The sequence below is a fragment of the Bombina bombina genome, chromosome 6 (assembly GCF_027579735.1).
Source record: "Bombina bombina isolate aBomBom1 chromosome 6, aBomBom1.pri, whole genome shotgun sequence".
NCBI classification, from domain to species: domain Eukaryota; kingdom Metazoa; phylum Chordata; class Amphibia; order Anura; family Bombinatoridae; genus Bombina; species Bombina bombina.
Window position 1 is genome coordinate 569,765,334 of NC_069504.1, and position 26,776 is coordinate 569,792,109.

Sequence of the window (26,776 nt, forward strand, 5' to 3'; positions counted from 1 at the left end):
TGTACACTAAACATACACTCACCAACAAAACCTGACCAATTGGTCTACCAAGGGCACACTACATTTATAGTAAACCAAAGAGACCAGAGGCAAGATGGCAATAGCTCAATAATTATCCAAGAAAGTGGGGAGCCGCTTTATTGCTGCACAACATCCCGCGGACCCAGACCCAAAAACCTGATTGCACGATGATGATGAAATATAGACACATCAATTATAATGACATTACCCAAGATTAGTTTGATCTTGCATAATGCGAGGGGACTCAATACCAACATAAAAAGACGGACGGCCATGACTAATTATAGAAGGTTGAGAGCTAATTTTAATTTCCTTCAGGAAACCCACTTTCTTAAATCCCCTATCCCCAAGTTCCGGGGTGAAAGACTACCCAACATAATATCACTCAGCCCTTGACTCCAAAAAGAGGGGCGTTTCTATTATTATACACTCTTCTATACCGTTTATACATAGGGATACTATCTAAGATAAAGAAGGTAGATCTATTTTAGTATTTGGATGAATAAGGGAAGTAGACATACTGCTTTGTAACATATACGCTCCTAACGAACAGCAGGACAAGTTCTTCAACACTATCTCTAACTTACTAACTAGCTGGTCCAAGATGCGGATAATATTGGCGGGGGATTTTAATGTTGACCTCCAATCATTAACAAAGCAGACCTCTACCACACACTCTAAAAAAAAGGCAAAGGCAATATGTAGTTGCTAAAAATATCTTGGAGTTGCTTAATCAACACACTTTGCAAGATACTTGGAGTACACTAAATGGGAAAACTAATGATACCACCTTTTACTCATCAGCACAGAATAGTTATACGAAAATAGACTATATCTACACTAGCCAGATCCTCCAGTCAGTTATTCAATCAATAGATATCTATCCCTGTGTGTGGTTGGACCACTCTATAACACAATTAAATTTAGGAGATCTATCGGACCCAAAGCGGATAAAAACCTGGATGTACGACCCATCCTGCATTAAAAACCCACATATAAAAGACAAAATATTCAATAACTTAAAAGAGTATTGGCAGATAAATATAGATTCCACTGAAAACCCTATATCACCATAGGCTGCACACAAATCAGTAATCAGGGGACTATTGAACCCAATTTAAAAAGGGACACTGAACCCAATTTTTTTCTTTTGTGATTGAGATAGAGCATGCAATTTTAAGCAACTTTCTAATTTACTCCTATTATCAATTTTTCTTCGTTCTCTTGCTATCTTTATTTAAAAAAGATGGCATCTAAGCTTTTTTATTAGTTCAAAACTCTGGACAGCACTTTTTTATTGGTTTATGAATTTATCCACCAATCAGCAAGAACAACCCAGGTTGTTCACCAAAAATGGGCTGGCATCTAAACTTACATTCTTGCATTTCAAATAAAGATACCAAGAGAATGAAGAAAATTTGATAATAGGAGTAAATTAGAAAGTTGCTTAAAATGTCATGTTCTATCTGAATCACAAAAGAAAAAATTTGGGTTAATTGTCCTTTTATGGAAAAGGCCGTATATAGGAAACAAAATTACATTCTTATGAAACAACTATTTGCGGAAAGAGTCCCTAGAGAAATCCCATAAATGAACTAAATCAAAGGTCACTCTAGCACAACTCACAAGCAAAAAACAGAAATTAAACTCAATGCTAAATGAGCGATTTATAAAAACCGCACACAAGTTAAAAACATACTACTTTATATTCACCAATAAGCCGGACAAATACTTAGCGAAGCATAAGAGATAACTAAAATAAGAGATAACTACCAATCTCTCTCCATACCAACAATACAAAATGACATGGGTTGTCTAACCTCCCACCCCCAGGAAATTATTGACACATTTACCCAGTACTATAGTAAATTATATGATGGCACAAAAGTACGACATACCCAGTCTATGCAAACAACATTTAACTCCTTTTAGAAAGAGCAAATATGAAACCTATAACAAAAGAGAACTGGGAAACACTAAATGCTAAGATTAGTCATGCGGATATACTAGCAGCTATAAAAGACCTTAAACCGGGTAAAGCCCCAGGACCGGATGGGTTCCCGGGGGAATATTATAAAGCATTTAGAGATTTATTGATCCCCCATTTCGTGGTGTTTGCGAGTTATGTTATGGAAGGAAAGGAGATTCCTTTGGATCTTCTCAAGCTAGGATAGTGGTAATCCCGAAGCAGGGAAAGAACCTTACCCTCTGTGCCAGCTACAGGCCAATCTCCCTTATCAACCAAGACCTCAAAATAGTTACCAAGATATTAGCTAATAGATTAAAGCATGTTCTACCCACCATTATACACCCTGATCAGGTAGGGTTTATTAAGGAAAGAGAAGCCCCTGATAATATATGCAGAATGGTATCGGTAATAGACTTTCTTCATAACCGTTGAGTGCCTTCTCTGGTCCTATCTTTGGATGCGGAGAAGACATTCGATAGGGTTGATTGGAAGTATATGCCGTCGTTAATGAAAGTACTGGGATTTGAAGGCCGATTTTTAGAAGCTATTAAAAATGTATATTCTGCACCTACTGCCCAAGTCAGAGCCATAGGCCACCAATCAGAAAACATATGTATCCTCAATGGCATAAGGCAAAGATGCCCACTCTCACCCTTAATCTTTGCATTGTGCATAGAACCGTTAGCAGCATACATACGTAATTAGCCGGATATATTCAGACTAGAAATAGGAAAAATACACCATAAAATCACCTTGTTTGCAGACGATGTGCTGCTAACTATATCAAAGCCATTGATGTCACTGCCTAATGTATACTAAGCATTACAATTGTTCTCAGAGATCTCAGGTTATACAATAAATGCTGAAGAATGTGAAGCTCTCCCAACAGACATACCTAGACACACCATTAAATTAATTGAGGCAAATTTTGACTTTCAATGGGTGTCGGAAGGATTAAAATATTTAGGGATAAAACTAACAACCCACTTCTCAAAATCATATGCATCTAATTATATCCCCTTATTCAAAACAATACGATCAGATCTAGGGAAATGGAGGAAACTGGGGTTTTCTTGGTATGGGAGATTATCCTCTATAAAAATGATGGTCCTACCTACGATTTTATATATGTTTAGAGTCCTTCCAATAAAAATTAACTCTCTAGACTTGGATAATCTTCAGCTAGACGTACATAGATTTTTGAGCGATAACAAGCAAGACCTTTCAAAATTGTTAAGTACAACATTAGATGAACAGATCTCTCTCACTCCAACACAGGCACTATTGTTTAATCCTATTGGCTGATTTGAATTTGAAGAATCAAATCAGCCAATAGGAATGCAAGGTACACAATTTGAAAACGGCTACCTTGCATTCAACTTCAGTGTACGGCGGTGACCGTATGAAGAGGACGCTCCACGCAGGTTATCTTCCAGGATAGCTCCTCTCCGCCCCTCCCGGGAAAAAGATAGATCATAGAAGATGTCCCCGAGATGGATGAAGGTGTCGCCACCTGGATGAAGATGGATGTCCGGACTTCAGGAACCGTGAGTAGATTTTATTTATTGATAGTTTTTTTGTTTTGTTTTTGGGTGTTTTCTTTTAAATTTGGGATAGGCACTTGTAAAAGAGTTGAATGCTCTTTTAAGGGCAGTGTTAAAGAGCTGAATGCCCTTTTAAGGGCAATGCCCATACAAATGCCCCTTTAGGGGCAATGGGTAGTTTAGGATTTTTTAGAGTTAGGTTTTTTTTATTTTGGGGGGTTGGTTTTGTGGTAGGTTTTACTGTTAGGGGCATTTTTGTATTTTTTTTTTACAGGTAAAAGAGCTGTTTAACTTAGGGCAATTCCCTACAAAAGGCCCTTTTAAGGGCTATTGGTAGTTTATTGTAAGTTAGGGGGTGTTTTTATTTTGGGGGGGATTTTTTTATTTTTAATAGGGCTATTAGATTAAGTATAATTGTTTTTATTTTTGATAATTTCGTTTATTATTTTTGTTATCTTTTTATTTTTCGCAATTTAATGTTTATTATTTTTTGTAATTTTAGATTTTTTATTTTTTTTCGTAGTGTTAGGTTTTTTTAAATTTGTCATTTAGATTTTTTTAATTGTTTTTTTTTATTTTATTAGAATAGTTATGTTAGGTTAATTTATAGTTTAATGTTAGGTTTATTTTTATTTCACAGGTAAGTTTTTATTTATTTAAATATAGTTATAGTGTAAGTTTAATTTAAAGTTAGGGGGTGTTAGGTTTAGGGGTTAATAGTTTAATTTAGTGTTTTGCAATGTGGGGGGGTGGCGGTCTAGGGGTTAATAGGTTTAGTTTAGTAGTTACAATGTGGGGGGCTGGAGGTTTAGGGGTTAATACTTTTTTATGGTGTTGACGATGTAAAGGGCCGGTGGTTTAGGGGTTAATAGGTTTATTTAGGTGTCGGCCATGTCGGGGAGCGGCAGGATTAGGGGTTAATAACTTTTATTAGTGATGGCAATGTCGGGGAGCAGCAGTTTAGAGGTTAATATATTTAAATAGTGTTTGCGATGCAGGAGGGTGGCGGTTTAAGGGTTAATAGGTAGTTTATGGGTGTTAGTGTACTTTACATAACAGTTTAGTTATGAGTTTTGTGAAACATTTTTGTTCCACAAAATCCATAACCACTGCTCTCAGATGGCGGTATGGATCGGTATAGGCTGTAACACAAGCATTTTAGTTGGAACGCACAACCTGTGATACCGGCGCTATGAAAATCCTGCACTCAAACGTCATATTTTAAATGCTGAATGAACGTTGCGTTACAGGCTAAAATGATTACGGTATTGCTATACCGACACGACTCGTACTATGTGTTCCTGGCCATTCCAGAGTAATAACTAATTTTTCACTGTTAAAAGCCGTACCGCACAGTAAAGCAAAACTTGTAATCTAGCCGATTGTTTTAAACTGATATGGCATAATACATGTTTGTATATACAAATGTGTATATATATGTATATATATATATATATATATATATATATATATATATATATATATATATATGAAGAAGATTCAGTATGTTCAACAGCGCTAATCCCTATGTATTCAGGAGTATAGTTAGACCTTTAAAGTAAAACTAGTGATATAACAGCGATGATATGATATCAGAATACAACCTATGCACATAAAAAATTATTATTATTTCAGATTTCAATTAAAAAAGTATATAATCTATGCGGATTTGTTGTTATATAAAATTTATATTGGAGCAAGTAAAATTACAAATATAATGTACTAGAAGTACTGATTAAAGAACCCATATAAGGAGTGGTGATCACACAGTCTATAGGGTGTATTGTACGTAGTTTAGACAAGATTATTTTAGCGATTCTTCTAATGATGTGTCCTTAAAAGGTCTCACAGCTCACTTACTTCTGTGCCCCCAATCAAATGAGGTAAGTGTCAGGCGTGTAGAAAGCCAGGTGAAGGAGTAGTTTCCCTGAAGTTTTCCTTGAATTCAGCCCCAAAACTTTTCTCTTGTCCTCAGCGTTACCCGGCTTCTTCTCACTAGCACAGTGTATTCTCCTTTCACTTAAATAGTCATGTGTGTAGTCTCCTTAGAACGCCAAGCCGCAATCACGGCCCGCATGCAGTGTCGAGGGGCAATGACGTCATCAGCGTGTGTTACGCCTTGACATATACTCGCAAAGGAGCGTAGAGGAGACCTGTCAGAATTCCTACCAATGAACAGCGGTATCGGTCTCCTGTATATAAAAGATTTTGGAGACACATATATACAGGAGACCGATTAAAACCCACCACCCACATACCCCTAATCCAAACCCCCTTAAAATAACCTAACACTAATCCCCTAAAGATCATCCTACCTTGAGTCGTCTTCACTCAGCCGAGCCACCGATGGAACTGAAGAGGAGATCCGGAGTGGCAGAAGTGATCCTCCAAGGGGCGCTGAAGAAGTCTTCCATCCGATGAAGTGATCCTCCAAGCGGCGCTGAAGAAGTCTTCCATCCGGGCGATGTCATCTTCCAAGCGGCGCTGAAGATCATCTTCCATCCGGGCGATGTCATCTTCTAAGCGGGGTCTTCAATCTTCTTTCTTCAGGATCCATCTTCATCCCGCCGACACGGAACATCTTTTTTCCCCAACGGACTAATGACGAATGAAGGCTCCTTTAAGGGACGTCATCCAAGATGACGTCCCTTCAATTCCGATTGGCTGATAGGATTCTATCAGCCAATCGGAATTAAGGTAGGAAAAATCTGATTGGCTGATTGAATCAGCCAATCAGATTGAGATTGCATTCTATTGGCTGATCGGAACAGCAAATAGAATGCGATCTCAATCTGATTGGCTGATTCAATCAGCCAATCAGATTTTTCCTACCTTAATTCCGATTGGCTGATAGAATCCTATCAGCCAATCGGAATTGAAGGGACGCCATCTTGGATGACGTCCCTTAAAGGAGCCTTCATTCGTCGTTAGTCCGTCGGGGAAGAAGGATGTTCCGCGTCGGCGGGATGAAGATGGATCCTGAAGAAAGAAGATTGAAAACCCCGCTTGGAAGATGACATCGCCCGGATGGAAGATGATCTTCAGCGCCGCTTGGAAGATGACATCGCCTGGATGGAAGACTTCTTCAGCGCCGCTTGGAGGATCACTTAATCAGATGGAAGACTTCTTCAGCGCCCCTTGGAGGATCACTTCTGCCGCTCCGGATCTCCTCTTCAGTTTCATCGGTGGCTCGGCTAAGTGAAGACGACTCAAGGTAGGATGATCTTCAGGGGATTAGTGTTAGGTTATTTTAAGGGGGGTTTGGGTTAGATTAGGGGTATGTGGGTGGTGGGTTTTAATGTTGGGGGGGGGGTGTATTTTTCTTTTACAGGCAAAAGAGCAGTTTTCTTTGGGGCATGCCCCACAAAAGGCCCTTTTAAGGGCTGGTAAGGTAAAAGAACTTTGAACTTTTTTAATGTAGAATAGGGTAGGGAATTTTTTTATTTTGGGGGGCTTTGTTATTTTATTAGGGGGCTTAGATTAGGTGTAATTAGCTTAAAATTGTTGTAATATTTTTGAAATGTTTGTAACTTATTTTTTTTATTTTTTGTAACTTAGCTTTTTTTATTTTTTGTACCTTAGTTAGTTTATGTAATTGTATTTAATTGTAGTTATTTGTAGTTAATTTATTTAATTAATTTAATGATAGTGTAGTGTTAGGTTTAATTGTAACTTAGGTTAGGATTTATTTTACAGGTAATTTTGTATTTCTTTTAGCTAGGTAGTTATTAAATAGTTAATAACTATTTAATAACTATTCTAACTAGCTAAAATAAATACAAAGTTACCTGTAAAATAAATATAAATCCTAAAATAGCTACAATGTAATTATTAATTACATTGTAGCTATCTTAGGGTTTATTTTACAGGTAAGTATTTAGTTTTAAATAGGAATAATTTATTTATTGATAGTGTAGTGTTAGGTGTAATTGTAACTTAGGTTAGTTTTTATTTTACAGGTAAATTTCTCTTTATTTTAGCTAGGTAGCTATTAAATAGTTAATAACTATTTAATAGCTATTGTACCTAGTTAAAATAAATTGAAAGTTACCTATAAAATAAAAATAAATCCTAAGATAGCTACAATATATTTATTATTTATATTGTAGCTATATTAGGGTTTATTTTAAAGGTAAATATTTAGTTTTAAATAGAATTAATTGATTTAATAATATAAATTTTATTTAGATTTAATTAATATTTAAGTTAGGGGGGGTGTTAGGGTTAGTGTTAGACTTAGGTTTAGGGGTTAATAAATTTATTACAGTGGCGGCGGTGTAGGGGGGGCAGGATAGGGGTTAATAAATTTATTATAGGTGGTGACGGTGTAGGGGGGCAGGTTAGGGGTTAATAAATTTAATATAGGTTGGGGCGGGGTCCGGTAGCGGCGGTTTAGGGGTTAAACTATTTATTTAGTTGCGGCGAGGTGCGGGATCAGCAGGGTAGGGGTTAATAACTTTATTATAGAGGGCGGCGGTATAGGGGGGGCAGGATAGGGGTTAGTAGGTATAATGTAGGTTGCGACGGTGTCCGGGAGCGGCGGTTTAGGGGTTAATACATTTATAAGAGTTGCGGCGGGGTCTAGTAGCGGCGGTTTAGGGGTTAGTAACTTTATTTAGTTGCGGGGGGCTCTGGGGGCGCCGGTATAGGGGGTAGAACAGTGTAGTTTAGTGTGGGTGCTTAGTGACAGGCTAGCAATAAAGCTGTGAAAAAGCCAAAGAGCAGCGAGATCGGATGAGTGATAACTATCACAGTCTGCTGCTCATCGCCCCGTACTTGGTGCGCGGCTTTTTGACAGATTTATTGATAACTTAGGCAAAGTTTTTCAGGTCTGCGTCGGCGAAGGTAGGCGAGCTTAGAACCGGCGAAGGCAGGAAAGTTGACACGATGATAACTACCCCCCATAGTCTTCATATATATGTATGCTCATGTTGATATGCAATTTATTGTGTGGAAACAAAGATTTATCTATTAGTTTTGAGTTGCTAACTGTAATCTATTCATCATGTCTGTATTGCAACTTACTATATAACTACCCCCCATTGTGTTTAGCTTTTTCAATTGCTTTAGTTTAATTTGTTCATTACAAACAGCTGAAAGTCTGTACATTTGGAATAAAATAATATTGATTTCAACTGTATATATATATATATATATATATATATATATATATATATTTATATTTATATACCTTTTCATATGCCATATCAATGTAGAACAATGTGATCACCACTTATTTTATTCCACTGTAAATATACACACACATATTTATACACCTTTCAACCCTTCCCAGTCAAACACCTTGTTATAGACTATATTACCTTTTAACCATTTATTTCAATAATAAACATATATTTTGCATTTAAAGGGATGGTCTAGTCTAAATTAAACTTTCATGATTCAGATAGGGCATACAATTTTAAACAACTTTCCAATTTACTTTTATCAACAAATTTGCTTTGTTCTCTTGGTATTCTTAGTTGAAAGCTAAACCTAGGAAGGCTCATATGCTAATTTCGAATCCCTTAAATGCCGCCTCTTATCTGAATGCATGTGACAGTTTTTCACAGCTAAAGGCCGTTAGTTTGTGTGTGCCATATAGATAACATTGTGCTCACACCCATGGAGTTACTTATGAGAGGGCACTGATTGGCTAAAATGCAAGTCTGTCTAAAGAACTGAAATAAGGGGGCGGTTTGCAGAGGTTTAGATACAAGGTAAGCACAGAGGTAAAACGTTTATTAATATAACTGTGTTGGTTATGGAAAACTGGGGAATGGGTAATAAAGGGATTATCTATCTTTCTAAACAATAACAATTCTGGAGTAGAATGTCCCTTTAATGTGAATATATATATGAGTCTAATACTTTAACCTCTTAAGGACATATGACGGAATTTTTCCGTCATAAAACAATTGAGCAAACTGAAAGCTGTGTCCTTAAAGGGTTAATATGTTTTACATGTGTTTTGTTATAGTTTTCTTTTAGCCCTAATACTTCAGCCCCTTTTTTGTGTTGTTATGTGTTGCTCTTAAGTGCAAAACATAACTCACAACTTGTAATATGAGCGGCAACGCTATCAATTTAAAGTATAGGGTGTGCTAAATTGATTTTGGATGTGCTGAAAATTCTCTAATAATTATGTTTTACTATGGACTTGTAATACCAGATTGTGCTATTGTAAAGCATGGTCCCTTATGTTTAATATTTTGTCTTGTATCCTAACATATTAAAATTAGTCTTCTATCTTGTAAAACAAATTCTCATAGGAAGATCAACTTTTATCTGCTGTAACATTGTGTTATATCATATTCTAGTAGTATAACCAATTTGGAAGAAAAAGGTCAGATGACCAACTCAACTTTTAAAGTCTATCTTCTGAGAAAACCCTTACAAAGAGAAACATAGCTCCAGACAAGCACAGCACGTAATGCAGTTACTTTCCTATCTTCCAGATAAGTATCTAGTTTCCTCAGGAGTATGCACGACTAAGGTATCCATCAGTAATGATGCCTTTCATGCCAGTAAAAATATCTTTTTTAGAGCATACTAATTGCTGAAAAAACTTTACACAACATATTTGCTAGAAAATAGTGAGATTCAAATAGATGTGTACCTTCCCCTCATCATAGCAGCTAGTGGCAAGATCAAAAGAGCTGCTTCTATCATGCAACCGTTAACTTCCTCCCGCATAGAACTACTTCAACTGTAAAAGATATGAGCATCACAAAAACATTTTAAAAACGTTACGAAACAAATAAAAAAGAAAACATATAACATAAAACAGTCTACTCTAACATAGTGATGTCGCGAACTGTTCGCCGGAGAACAGTTCCCGGCAATCTTAGCTTGTTTGCGTTCGCCGCGGCGGGCGAACATATGCGATGTTCGATCTGCCCCCTATTCGTCATCATTGAGTAAACTTTGACCCTGTATCTCACAGTCTGCAGACACATTTCAGCCAATCAGCTGCAGACACTCCCTCCCAGACCCTCCCAGCTCCTGGGCAGCAGCCATTTTAGATTCATTACGATCCTGCATTCTTAGTGAGAGGAGGGTTAGTGCTGCTGCTGGTGGTGATTTTATTGGGAAATTGATAGCTAGGCTAGTGTATTCAGTGTCCACTACAGTCCTGAAAGACTCATCTAATCTCTGCTGTAAGGACAGCACCCCAAAAAGCCCTTTTTAGGGCTAGAACTTCAGCCCAAAAAGCCCTTTTTAGGGCTAGAACTTCAGTCGTTTTTTGTTTTTTTTTTGTAATCTAATTGCATTTGCCTGCCTGTCAGCTTGTGTGTGAGGCTCACAGCATATACTGTGATTAATTGTTCTGTGCCACCACTTATATCTGGTTAACATTAGTGTAAATTTAAAAAAAAAAAAAACTTTTACATCATTTTGCTAGTGTAATCTAATTTCATTTTCCATCAGGTCTGTGTGTCAGGCCCACAGCATATACTGTGATTAATTGCTCTGTGCCACCACTGATATCTGGAGTAACATTAGTGTAAATTTAAAAAAACAAAAACTTTTACATCAGTTTGCTAGTGTAATCTAATTTCATTTTCCATCAGGCCTGTGTGTCAGGCCCACAGCATATACTGTTATTAATTGCTCTGTGCCACCACTGATATCTGGTGTAACATTAGTGTAAATTTTTTTAAAAAAACTTTTACATCACTTTGCTAGTGTAATTTAATTTCATTTTCCATCAGGCCTGTGTGTCAGGCCCACAGCATATACTGTGATTCATTGCTCTGTGCCACCACTGATATCTGGTGTAAGATTAGTGTAAATTTAAAAAAAAAAAAACTTTTACATCAGTTTGCTAGTGTAATCTAATTTCATTTTCCATCAGGCCTGTGTGTCAGGCCCACAGCATATACTGTGATTAATTGCTCTGTGCCACCACTGATATCTGGGAGTTTTGCCATGGATCCCCCTCTGGCATGCCACAGTCCAGGTGTTAGTCCCCTTGAAACAACTTTTCTATCACTATTGTGGCCAGAAAGAGTCCCTGTGGGTTTTAAAATTCGCCTGCCCATTGAAGTCAATGGCGGTTCGCCCGGTTCGCAAACATTTGCGGAAGTTCATGTTCGCCGTTCGCAAACGCAAAATTTTAGGTTCGCGACATCACTACTCTAACATTGTGCACAGAAGAAAATGTGAAACCTATGTGGAAAATCCTGACCAAAGCTTAATATTGTGTTAATATACCCCAGAATGCCCACCATCAAACCCTTTTTTGCCTCTGTGAGAGAGACACAAAAACAAGATATTAAAGACATTTATATATACCGTATATATACCACTTTAAGAAAAGAGGAAGGAACCTGAATGAAAATCATCCAATCAGAAGAATAAAAGGAGAACAAATCAGAATAAAACTGTGGCTATAAATTAAGTATATTGGCGGTCATGGAGTATTTTGATAAAGCCCTTACAAGGGTTAAATGCTTTGAAAATTACTCCTACAAACTTTGCCAATTACCTAATATAATTAGAGTGCGTGTGGATTTTTTCCTGTTAATCTCCTAGGTGTGTCTACGGATACAATAGAGGCAGGAAAATAGCATTCCTACCATTGGATGTGTATAGGAGAACTTTCACATCAGATGAACTACATACTCTTCAAGTAAGCAATCGTAAGTCCAATCTAAGCGAACCTGCTGCTACATTAAATAAAGTTTCCAAGGATTTCATTCTAATACTTTGTGGCAGATTAAGAAAGTTTTGTGTTACTACTATAAATTTTGTAACAAATTCTCGATGCATACAGAAACCATGTGATATCAAGAGCCTATCACAAACCGTTTGGCTCTGATCACGTGTCTACGGTATTCAGATCACGGATGTGTTTGGTTTGCTACACACGAGTGTTGAAATTATCGAAATTAAGACTGTTGGCGCCATGTACCAAGCATCAAAGTGACCTTTTGTGTGTATTTTCGCATCAAAATTTGCGCGCAGACTAAAAATCATATTTACCAAGCCGCAATCGAATTTATAAACCACTTGTTTTCATATGCGATCGTACTTTTCCGCATCTAATCGATCCAAAACCTTTTTTAACATACTAAACCATTGATCATCATAAAATCCGCTATTAATGGAAATTATCAAAGATTCAACCAATCTGTTTGCTCAAACTTATGCTTTAACTTCATGTAATTTTTTTCGTGACCATTTAGGTAGTAAAGACAATAGAAAACTATAGGGGGTATCATACTGACGCCAGGTTGAAATACTTAAATTAAGCGGGTAGACAAAAATCATTTCATTATTAGTTTGCCAGCAGTGAATGAAGATGGAGACACTTTTACATTTATCTTTCGATTTATTCAATTACGAGAAAGAAGGGCTATACAGACACCTCTTGGAAATAATGAATTTCAAAGAAGGAGAGGAGGTCGAAGAAGGAGAGTTCCAAGAGTTTTCCTCCCTCGTATGGGTTTTGAAGCCCTTTCTGATCGTGAGGTTATCCAGAGATTCTGTTTGGACAGAGAAGCTATAATGGACTTTACAATGAAATAGCAGAATACCTTGAGCCAATGGCAGCACGTTCACAAGCCACACCTAGACTCTTAAAACTTTTGGCAGCATTACACTTTTTTGCCACGGGTTCTTTCCAGGCTGTGTCTAGCGTCATAAAAGGCATAAGCCAGTCTGCATTTTCTAGGCACCTGACAAAAGTAATAAACGCATTGATGGTGGTCTTTCCACGTTATGTGTGCCTTCCATTGTTGCTGCTTGTATGATGAATAATACACCTATATGGTCATGTTGGTTAAGAAATCGACCAATAAACTGTAGACTGCTTAGTAAATGTGTTCTTTCGTGCCAATCAAAGCTTCAAAGTTATCAATAATTTGATTGTCTTCAAGACGGATTAGACGCAATATTTTACGGGTTGAGTTTTTAGTACATTCATGTAACGAGGTTAAATCCGCTAGGTGCGAATGCCAGCGGGTAAATTCGATACGCTAAATGCGATGATTTTAACGCCTTATATCAAATTATATGGAAGTATTTTTAGGATTTGTTTTTTAATTTTTAATTATTAAACATTGATATATTTTTGTGATATAAATCTGTTGTTTTATTAACCTTGCTGTTTAGCGCCAGCTATTCTGTTTTGTTTTAATATGTTTAATATTTAATCTGTAAGAGAGGTGCAGACTTTATAGTTTAGTATAGGCTTAAAGGTTTGTTTTTAGAGCATTACCATTCCTGTTTTTTTCTAGACCAAAGCAAGACTACTTTACCCTAACAAAAAATACATGAATATTTAACATTTACATGCAGATCCCATTTTGGAAATGTGATTCCAAAGTATTGCAATTGTATTTATTTATTTTCCAGTGGTTAATATTTGCTGTACAGGAACACCCATTGGCGATTCGCTAGATAAGATAACTTAAATGAATCTCAATTCTTTTTGAACATGCCTGAACAACCAGACACCTCTTTAGCATTACAAGCATCTATAAGTCTAGCCTAATGATTCTGTCACTATTCTTCTCTAAAGCATCTCCTCCCATCTGTGACAGATTACAGCATGGATGGGTCACTTTATGCTCTCTTTGTATACTATTATTTGTTTGTTTTTAAAGTTTTAAGTTATGCTTTATACTATATAAAAAAACCTACTCTAAAAATTCCTCTAAGGGCATTTGGTAGGGCATTGCCCTACAGAGATAACTGCTCTTTTTTAAAAAAATCAACAACCCTATACTACAAAAAAAAAACCATCCAAAAAAGCCTACGGCTTAACCCCAAAGATGGTACTCACCCAACTTTAGTCCAGCTCTTATGTTATTGTCAACTGTGGTTCTCCTCTTCATGGAGGGGCCCATCTTCATCCTGACAGTGGAGTGGGCACATCTTCATGGTGACAGCAGCATCCCATCTTCATGGAGATGGCGTTCCTCTTCTATCTTCATCCCGGTGGCGATGGTCCATCTTCATCTTTCTTCTGCTGCCACTCGCTGGGGAAGTCTTCATCCAACTTCCACCCAATGCATATTCTTATCTTTTTTTCTTGTTATCTTTAGATCTTCCATCGAAGATATCCTCTTCATGCAGTCACCTGCACACTGAAGCTTTTTCTATTGGCTGATTTGAATTTAAAAATCAGCCAATAGAAATGCAAGGGTACCCCTATATAAGGGGGAACCTCACATTCAAACTTACACACTGAGTGACCTCGGCAATGGAAGATCTGAAAATGACAAGAAAAGAACATAAGAATATGCATCGGGGGGGAAGATGGATGAAGACTTTCTTAATGGAGCGGCGGTAGATAATGGATGAAGATGGACCACCACTTCCATGAATATGGTCGGCCGCCACCTCCATGAAGATGGGCCCCACCATGAAGAGGAGCACCACAATTGGCGAACAGTTAGGAGCCGGATTTTGGTGAGTACCATCTTTGGCCTTTAGCAGTAGATTTTTTTTTCCTAAATGAGTTGTAATCACTTTAGCGCAATGCCCTACCAAATGCCCTTTTAGGGCAACCTTTTTTTTAGGTTAAGTTTTTTTTTTTTAGAATAGTTTTTATTTCTCGGGCAGCAAAAGAGCTTAATCACTTTAGGGCACTGCCCTAACAAATGCTCTTGTTTTTTTAAATAGAAAAAGAACTGTAATCACTTTAGGGTAATGCCCTCCCAAATGCCCTTATCAGGGAAATTTTTAGAGTAGTTTTTTTTGGGGGTGGGGGAGTGGGGGTAGGGATTACTTTTTTTGTAGAATGGGGTTGTATTTTTTTTTTTGGAGAAAAATAGCTAAATCGCTTTAGGGCAATGCCCCACAAAAAGCCCTTCTTAGGACTATTGCTATAGTATAGGGTATAGGATTTCTTTAGTTTGGTATGAGATTTTTTTAGGGGGCTTTAATTTTAGAATAGGCATATTTTTGGTAATTTTATTTTTATTTTCTTTGATGCTAGTTTTTTAATTTTTGGTAATGATAGTTTTTATGTAATGATATATTTTTTATTTTCATTAATTGTAGTTTTTTGTAAAGTAGGGTGTGTTAGGCTAGGGGTGTTGGGGGGGGTTAGCTGTTAGGAAGTTAGGGGGAAGTTTGTGATGTGGGGTGTGGCAGTTTAGGGGTTAATAGTTTAGAGGAGTAGTTTGCAATGTGGGGGTGTAATGGTTTAGGGGTTAATAGTGTAGCAGGACAGTTTGAGATGTGGGTGTGTGATGGTTCAGGGGTTATAGTGTAGCAGAGTAGTGTGTGATGTGGGAGTGTGTCAGTTTAGAGGTTAATAGTAAAGTTTAGTGCAACTTTTTCCTCCGGCCAAACTTGAACATTTACATAATACTACTGTACATTGCCGCTAAATGTCACCCATAGAAAACATGGGGAGTGTAAATCACAGAGAGCTTGCACAAATTAATTTAAACACCACGCCACTTGTAATATGGATTAGAGTGAAAAAAAACATTGCAATCTCGCGATCATGTTTGCCCCCCTATATGGGATTGATTTGATTTCCACCTGACCAGTTTTTCATTTGCTTGTAAAATGGGAAATATGTAAGCTTAGAGAAAAATTAAAGCTAATCTCACTTTAGCTTAGCATCTCACAGTTAACACAAGCAATATAAACTCACCCCACACTAAAACTTTAAACTTATTTATAATTTTAATGTCAAATCAATTTTTACCTGTCTCAATTTTTTTTTTTTTACAGATGACTATAAGGATATAAATACTAGCACTATTATGCTGAATGAGAATCAAACTGTCACTCTGTCTTGTGAGTTTAACAGGAGTAATTCAAAATTTGTTCAATTTTGGATATCAGATAATTCCAACTACGGAAGGCAATGTTTATATTCAGTGGCACTTGATGAGTCATACAACATTGATATTAATAAGCATTGCTGTGTTTCAAAGACAATACAAGAGAGGATCAATGTGTGGAATGGCTCGTTATTCATTGATGAAGTACAGAAACACTACTTAAATTTAACAAACGTTACAGCCTCTGATAGTGGGAGGTACTTGTGTTTTATCATCTATCAAAAAAAAATGACACTTGTAAGTAACATAACACTTCAAGTACATGAAACTAATGGTGCCACTCCCATGCCAGGTAAGCTTATACTTCATATTATATGTTTTATTTATTTATGTTGATAAACAAGTTATACAAAGCACATATCTCAATGTCAAGATTTGTCATGAGAGATTAAAGGGACATGGTACACTAGATTTTTCATTGCATAAATGTTTTGTAGATGATCCATTTACATAGCCCACCTGGGATTGTTTTTGTAACAATGGGCTCCATGTACTAAAGCATCAATTTTTTCGCCGACAACGTGTTTGCTCGACTCGCTCTAACTCGCAGCTAGCGAGATGTTGCCCGCCCGCCATATGTACTAAAAACTATTCAAAAAAAAGGCGCGTCTAATCCGCATCGAGCACTGGCGAATGATTCATACATATGACGCCTCGCTATTTGCGAATGTACTATTAATCGCTTACAAACTGTCAGTCATGTTTGTCCCACGTGACTGCAAGGTGTCAGAAACGTCAGCTTTGTCGCGGGAACATATTGCAGCACTATATAAGCTCTATTTAATAAAGTTTTTCAGACTGCATATTTCAAGAACTTGAAGCTTTACTGACTTTTATTGTTATCGATAAATTAAGTATGGCTACTTCTCGATCTGATTCACAGTCCAAATCGAAGAATCCCCACTTCTCACATCAGCAGAACCTGGTTCTTGTCGATATGATGCTAGACTCGTATGACTATTTATTTGGTTGTCGTTCGAAGCAAACGTCTAGTATCCATAAAAAAAGTATATGGACCCGGATAAGTGATGCTGTCAGTGCTCAGGGACCTGGGAAAAAGGACGTTGATCAAATATAAAAAAGGTGCAACGACATCAAACGATTTGCAAAAGCCAAATTGGCAAAAGAAAAAAATTCAACCTGTGCTACCGGAGGTGGAACAGCTTATGTCGCTGATCTTAATGATTACGAGCAGAGACTGGTGCAGCGTCTAGGCCCAGAAGTAATCGTCGGGATCACAGATGATTGTGATAGTGACCTAAGAGGTAAAACATTTATCGAATTACTATAATTTAAATTGAATGTTGATCATATTGTAATTATCCATTAGAGTTGGTTTATACAAATATGTATCTTGTAAAGATATTTTGTCCAATCAATTTTTTGGTGCGTCAATTTTGATTAAGTTAAATCAATGCAGATTAATGCTAGATTTTTGTATAGCTTAACCAATAACGTATGCAATGTAATATTCATGATCACAGATGATTGTGATAGCGACCGAAGATGTAAAACAATTATCGAATTACTATTATTTGAATTGAATGATGATCATATTGTAATTATCCATTAGAGTTGGTTTATCCAAATATCTATCTTGTAAAGATATTTTTTCAAATCAATTTTTTGGTGCGTCAATTTTGATTACGTTACATCAATGCAGATTACTGTTAGATTTTTGTATAGCTTAACCAATAACGTATGTAATGTAATATTCATGATCACAGATGATTGTGATAGCGACCGAAGATGTAAAACATTAATATAATTACTATTTTTTAAATTGACTGATGATCATATTGTAATTTTCCAGTGGAGTCGGTTTATAAAAATATTTAACATTTAATTATATTTTGGAAAATCAATATTTATTGGTGCCAATTTTGATTATGCAGAATATAGTCCTATTACTGCTTTATTTTTGTATCGCTTTATAAATAACAATTCTATTTTAATTTACTTCATTTTCTTGATATCCTTTGATGAAAAGCATATTTAGAACTGCTTACTAGCTAATTGTAAATAGATGCCTTTAATGGAAGTAAATTTCGATCTATTTTAAAATCTTAATTTCTTTATGACTGATGAACAAATCTTTTGTGGTTTAATGTCCCTATTCATCAAATCAAAAGCTGCGCCAAACAATATTGTTATTGCTATGTGAGCTCTGTATTCAACGATCGTTTGAAAATACAGTGCTATATTTTTGTAGACAAATTGTAGTTTTAATAAAAAAAATTTTTAAATGATAATAAAATGCATATACACCGGCATAGTATAAACCTACAAATTCACAAAAACAAACGTTACAGTATACATTAGACAAGCATGTATACAGACCAAAAAATATACACTTATACATGCAGATACACACACACTAATATTATACACTTACACATGCAGATACACACTCTCAACATTAGTGTATATATAATATCAAGATATTGTTTTTTAAGCGGATTAATGAGTGTTTAAATGCTATTATTTAAAAAAAACTTGAATAGTTGGTTTCACATAAAACAATAGTCCTGTGTTTATGTAATCTTTCATTCTATTCATTATTCTTTCATTCTATTCATTCTATTCATTCTATTCATTCATTCAACTAATTTATGATGTATCAACAAGCTCTTATAAGTATTCTTTGAACTTGTCATTTAATTAGCAAATGAGCAGACGACTCTTTTTCGTTTACAGTTAATTGTTAACAAGGTAATTAAATGACAAGTTCAAATAACACTTATAACAGCTTGTTGATACATAATACAATGAATGAATAGAATTAAAGAATATAATAGAATGAATAATGAATAGAATGAAAGATTACATAAACACAGGACTATTGTTTTATGTCAAACAAAGTACTCAACACTTTTTAAATACTAGAAACAAGCTTTACAAAACAGTTTCAATACAAACAACCTTGAGTGTCTACAAAAAAATTTAATTTTTACATTCAAATTCTTCAACCTGGTTACTATTGTGTGTGCTACACTGTCCCTTTCAATAACCACTATTTAAAATTTTAAATATTAGTTGTTTATTAATCTTCTATGGATCGAAACATGAATAACGATTGATTTTATTTATCTCTTAACAGCTCGCCCACAATCCGTGACAGCTAGGGGTGGTGATGACCCTGCTTCAGCCATTCCATCAACCTCCTCTGGGACGTCGATGACTAGTGGTGGTGTCGTTATTGGGCAAACGATAAGAAGCACATCATCTGCTAGCCATACCTTTTTATCAGCGGATACACTTCCAGATATCCGTACCAGCACCCCTGAAACCAGTGTTGGTAGAGGTACAGGTAAACAATATATTTTCATTTTTTCCATTCTCCACTGGTCATACTGGTCAAAGCTAACCGAAATTCGCTTTCTCTCAAAAAATCTAATTACTTGAATTCCATTTTTTTTTGTTTTCTTTTAAAAGCGTGGTAGTGTTTGCTCACTTAGGCCATATAGATAACATTGATTTATTGTAATTTTTTTATTTTGGATTTTTCACTAAAGAAATTTTTTTTTAATATATATATATATATATATATATTTTTTTTATCATAGCTGACCTTGGACATCTTTTTCGGAACATGACGGGAAGTTCTCCACGGTTGTTTGATGGTGAGAATCTGTACTATTAATACATTCCTTTTTTTTTTAATTTTCTTCTTATACATAAATATCAAGATAGCAACATCTTCATATATATTATTATTTTTTGGATATATAAAGATATATATTTATATAAATAAAAATATATATATTGCTATCTATATATATATATATATACATATATATATATATATCTATATATATACACATTTATATATATAGATAGATATATTTAGAATTTTAGATCATAAAAAGGCATCAATCACTCGTCATTTAAAATTAAAAAGAGCATTTAATAATACAAAAGCTTCATTAAATTTTCTAAAAAAAAAAAAAAAAAAGATTATTTAATTTTGTGTTATGAACAGCTGAATTTTAGTTACAAATGACATGTGAGTGCTGCCTTTTTTCCATAGTACATATTCACAGCTGCTACTAAATATTTTGTTAGTATTTTATTTTTTTATGAACAAAAATCGTTAAATTTTTTTTTTTTTTTAAATATATATATATATATATATATATATATATAGATATATATATATATATATATATTTTTTAAATATATATATTTATATATCTACATTATATTTTTATATAGATATTAAAATCTTAATATATTCATATATATTTATTTTTTTATTTTTAATTTTCACAGATCCAGAGGAGTCATCGAGGGAGGTCATCTTAAACCTGGTTGCTGTACAACCAGAAAGACCTGAGGAGGAGGAACTTCAATCCAGGGATCATGGAAGTGAGACCCCAGATTTGTTGGATGATATCATGGATGCACAACCAATGGAGATCCATGAACCTGTCCCTGATGAAGCAGAAGTACAAGAACAAACAATTCAAGGAAATGTAGAGCCAGCAGAAACACAATCTAATGAAAGACCTGTGGTACCTGGCAACAATGAAATTGAAGAAGTGGATGATGTCTGTCTCAATGAAATGATCTCTCTTGCTAGACAATATAGGGTGGATCATAGAGAGTTACAGAATGTTTTAATCGCACACCTGGACCGAAGTGCATCATTAGCAGAAAGACAATTGCAGTTAGACAGAGAGAGGTTTGATTGGCAGAGGCGAATGGACGAGGAGCACAACGAACAGATAAACCGTTCATTACGCCTCGCAGAACAAACAATGAATTCTCTCCTGTCCATTATTCGTGAAAGACAGGGTCCTTCTGAACCAAATAGGCCAGGACAGTAGTGATAGACATCTTTATTAATTGTATTAATAACTTGAGTTTATACTGTTTTTGATGTTGCACTTTTTGATTTGTTTTATATTTTTTTTGTTTTATATTTTTGTTCAAAATATATTTATATTTTCGAGTTAATTTTTGGTGTTTTTTATTAAAATTTTTGAAAAAAGAATGAATCCAAATTTTTTTTCATTGAAAATTTTTTTTTTATTGCTTACAATATATTTTTTTTTTATGAAATGGTAAAAAAAAAGAACAAAAATTTCGATTTTTATAACAAACACTCATCATCCCTTTTTTTTTTGGATGTTTCTAAATTTGTAATTTTTTTTTTCAAAACAATAGAAAGTGCTTTAAAAGATTTATTTAAAAAAAAAATACTAAATGCCATATTTCTTGTACAAAAAATCAACTTGCTCCATCAACATTCCCATTGTAGACCTAATTTTTGCCAATTTAATTTTGAAGTTATCATCCAAAAAAGTTTGTGTGCTTTCATCGATTTTTTCTTCAAAAACTTCTATACCTTAAAATAAATAAAAATAAATTAAATTCACATATTAATCACATAACAAAATATAAATAATATATTGATATCTGTATATACCTTCATTTTCTTTGGGAGGTATGATATCCATATCATTTTCTGTCTGCACAATTTTTTCCTCTAATTTGTAAGCATCGCTTGAACCAGAGGCTAAAGTAAAATAAATAAATAAAATTTTTAATTTTTAATTTATTGTTTTTACAATTATTCTATTTTTGACAAAGGTAACTAAATAAAATACCTTTGTCTATCAGATTTTTTTTAGGAGGAAACATGTTTTGTCCAATATCATTACTTGCTGCGTATACCATGCCATCCAATTCTATTTCAACTTGTACCGCTTTGTCCAAAGGTTGACCTTTTTATAAATATATAAAAAATTAAAATTAAAATTACATTATTTTTTCTATATTTCACTTCCCTAAAAAACAAAAATTCTAATACCTCTTCCAAGATTAGTATCATCATCTTTTGTGCATGGCTCATCGACCTCAAGATCAAAATAATAATTTGGTTCTTTTTCAAAGGATGGAATTTCTTCATAAGAACATCCAGGGATATCTAAATGTGCATTAGATTATTAAACATAATTTTTTTTTAAATATTATTTATTTTATTTACAATTTATAAAACCTTGTTAACGCTGTTCTATAGTTATGTACCTTTTTGAGTGTTGACAGCCATTTTTTTCACTGCTCTGTTATTTTTAGGAGTCATTGGTATGTCCATAAGTGTCAAAGGAAGGGGTGGTGAAGTGATCCCACTATTTGGCGTTTCAATCCTTATTTCTCTTAAATAACGTGGAATTTTTTGAGTTTTTGATTTTGATTTTTTCATATCTGTTTGTAAAAATTGACTTTATTTTTATAGTTGTAATGATTTATAGATGTTAATTTTCATTTCATATATGCAAGTTGAAGATATACTAAAAACAAACATTTTCTGTATTAATAATACTAAAAATATATGATTAAATCGATTATCGAATGCTACTATCAATGTAAAATTGGATTTTGAGATTTCTATTAATTAAAGGATTATTAGACAGTACATTCAAGTTTAATCAACAAGTATATAGCTTACTTAAAGGTGAATAGCTTTATAAAAAAATAAGATACTATAAATAACAGTCTATTAAAGCTAAAGGAACAATGAACATAATTTTTGTCTTTCAATGTTCAGATAGAAAAGTTTTAACGGAATACTGAAAGTCAAATGTGTTGTCCCTTGTTCCTACTATTATTGCAAATCAATCAATGGTGAAAGGTAAAAGATGACGCAGTTATTGGACTTACTATCAATAACTATTAAAATTGAAACTTACTATAAGTAACACTAAACATTTATACTTACAGTTTCTTATTAGTCGTTTAATTGAATTGTAATAATTAGTTTCCCTACGCCTCAAATCGCTGTACTTTCTTAGGCATTGACGTCTTGTCCTTTTTATCTTTGATACTCTATACATCCTTCTTATCATTTCGTATATAATATGATCACGACTGTCCTGCTTTACCAATCGAACTCCTCCCATACGATGAGGAAAATATCGTTCCATTGCATATACCAGAATGACTATTTCTCCAGCTGTGAAAGGCTCCGTTAGCGACATGTTAGTATCTGACGTCACAACTATACTTGTCAATCAAATTGACGCATGACTATTTTTACAATGTAGCATTATTTTTTGTTGAATCTTTATTTTTCTAATACAATGTAACATGAATAATATTGTTGATCCGACTAAACATTAATAACCAATATTATATTAAATTTCTGTTGGAACGATAAATTTTGCATGAGGAATGAACAATGACGATATAAATATATCGTCATGGATAATCTTTTTTTTAGTACATCACTATATCCTAGGTCATTGACCACAGATAACACTACCAATATATATATTCTCAAATTTTGTGATTCATTTATATTTGATACAATTACTATGTAACAAAATCACTGGTTAAATGTAGAATAGTAAGTCTAATATGTAACCTTTTGAATAGATAAATGTTGAACTTTTTTAGTTATGTAAATATATTAGTTGTATTAGGATAGAAATAGTTATAATTCTTATTCTTGTTGCCTTTTGAACTTAAAATAAATTGTTATATTATTTTCATTTAAAAAAAATTCTGTTTCATTTATTTTTGGGGTGTGAACAATGAAAATAAGGTTTGTTTAGAAAAAGGGCTACAAAGAAATATGATGATGTTGCACACAAATTTTATTTGAAAAAACAAACAAAAAATGCAGAACACAATTTACATAAGATGAACAAATTGTTAGAGAAAGATCAATCTTCGAAATATTGGTCAGAAACCATATCCCTTGTGGCCATGCCACGTCTATTGGTGTTTTCTCTGAAAATTTCTTCTGGAAAGTCATTAAAAGGCATGGCAATATCGTCATCAATGGGGCATCCTCTTTTGCTGGCAATATTATGCAAGACACAGCAAACTAAGATGATTCTTGCTACTTTTTCTGTAGAATACTGCATTGCACCGCCAGATCTGTCCAGACATCGGAACCTCATTTTCAATAATCCAAAAGTCCTTTCGATGACACCCCTTGTGCTCTTGTGTGCTTCATTAAAACGAATATGTTTCCGGAGTTGGGGGTTATTATAGGGTGTCAGAAGCCATTCATAACAAGGGTAACCGGCATCCCCTGTAATTAAAAAAAAAATATATTGATGTAAGTCATTCCAAAAAGACAAAATAATTTTTATTAGTTATTGAGGCTAGCGTCAAATTAGTATAAATTTATAGTAACAAATTAAAAATTTAATTATATAATGTGTTTTTTTTTCAAAATTTATTTATATATCCTTTGTTGAAAAAATATCAATGCACAAATGTGAGCCAATCAAACAAGGCCTCTAGGTGCATCAACCAATCGGCAGCTATTGAGCATATATCTAGATATGATTTTCAACAATTGATATAAAAAGAATAAAAAGTCAATTTGAAAGTCGTTTAAAATTACATGCTCTTTAAAAAACCTTTAAAAATTTTGGTTGAGTTCAATTCAAGCTTACCTAATAACCATCCCTCTGGCATTTCACCATTTTAGAATTTTTGGTACAGTCCAGTCTGCCGCAGGATATAAGCGTCATGGCAGGAGCCAGGGTAATTTGATCTCACGCTGATAATTCTCATTTTGGGGTCACAAACCATCTGTACATTCAAGGAATGGCAGGACTTTCGGTTGCGGTAAATCTCCTCTAGACATGTGCGGTTCGTTTCGGATTAATTCAGAAATTCGGTAAATTCGGTAAATTCGGAGATTCGGATCGATTCGGATTTCCGAATTAAAATACTTCCGAATCTACCGAATGAATCCGAAATAGCTGCCGTATCTCCGAATAAATCCGAATTAGCTCGTTAAAATTCGGCATTTCCCCATAGGAAACAATGGGAGTTTCGGCTGAAAAAAAACTAACACCGCAGCCCCATTGTTTCCTATGGGGAAACACTAAGTCTGCACCTAACACCCTAACATGTACCCCGAGTCTCTAAACACCCCTAATCTGAAACTTATTAACCCCTAATCTGCTGCCTCCGCTATCGCTGACACCTGCATTATTTTATTAACCCCTAATCTGCCGACCGAATATCGCCGCCGCCTACATTATAGCTATTAACCCCTAATCTGCTGTCCCTAACACCGCCGACCCCTACATTATAGTTATTAACCCCTAATCTGCCCCCCCCCAACGTCGCCGCAATCTAACTACAAGTATTAACCCCTAATCTGCCGACCCGATATCGCCGCCACCTACATTATAACTATTAACCCCTAATCTGCTGTCCCTAACACCGCCGACCCCTACATTATAGTTATTAACCCCTAATCTGCCTCCCCCAACGTCGCCGCAATCTAACTACAAGTATTAACCCCTAATCTGCCGACCGAATATCGCCGCCGCCTACATTATAGCTATTAACCCCTAATCTGCTGTCCCTAACACAGCCGACCCCTACATTATAGTTATTAACCCCTAATCTGCCCCCCCCAACGTCGCCGCAATCTAACTACAAGTATTAACCCCTAATCTGCCGACCCGATATCGCCGCCGCCTACATTATAGCTATTAACCCCTAATCTGCTGTCCCTAACACCGCCGACCCCTACATTATAGTTATTAACCCCTAATCTGCCCCCCCCAACGTCGCCACAATCTAACTACAAGTATTAACCCCTAATCTGCCGACCGCAAATCGCCGCCACTATAATAAATGTATTAACCCATAAACCGCCGCACTCCCGCCTCGCAAACACTATAATACATTTTATTAACCCCTAATCTGCCCTCCCTAACATCGCCGCCACCTACCTACAATTATTAACCCCTAATCTCCCGCCCCCAACGTCGCCGCTACTATAATAAGGTTATTAACCCCTAAACCTAAGTCTAACCCTAACACTAACACCCCCTAACTTAAATATAATTTAAATAAAACAAAATAAATTTACTATAGTTAAATAAATGAATCCTATTTAAAACTAAAGACTTACCTGTAAAATAAACCCTAAGATAGCTGCAATATAACTAATAGTTACATTGTAGCTATTTTAGGATTTATTTTTATTTTACAGGCAACTTTGTATTTATTTTAACTAGGTACAATAGTTATTAAATAGTTAATAACTATTTAATAACTACCTAGCTAAAATAAATACAAATTTACCTGTAAAATAAATCCTAACCTAAGTTACAATTACACCTAACACTACACTATCATTAAATTAATTAAATAAATGAATCATATTTAAAACTAAATACTTACCTGTAAAATAAACCCTAATATAGCTGCAATATAACTAATAGTTACATTGTAGCTATTTTAGCATTTATATTTATTTTACAGGCAACTTTGTATTTATTTTAACTAGGTACAATAGCTATTAAATAGTTATTGACTAATTAATAGCTACCTAGTTAAAATAATTACAAAATTACCTGTAAAATAAATCCTAACCTAAGTTACAATAAAACCTAACACTACACTATCATTAAATAAATTAACTACAAGTACCTACAATTATCTACAAT

General features: G+C 34.8%; 1 protein-coding gene across 2 annotated transcripts in view; it reads left to right on the forward strand.

The window, feature by feature from the left end:
* The window catches only part of LOC128663281 (uncharacterized), a 264,171-nt gene that overhangs the window by 126,711 nt on the left and 110,684 nt on the right, over window positions 1-26,776 (forward strand). For both annotated transcript variants that reach the window (XM_053717535.1, XM_053717536.1), the window contains exon 3: window positions 16,231-16,635. In XM_053717535.1, coding sequence (XP_053573510.1) covers window positions 16,231-16,635 — 405 coding nt within the window. The remainder of the gene's footprint in view (window positions 1-16,230; window positions 16,636-26,776) is intronic.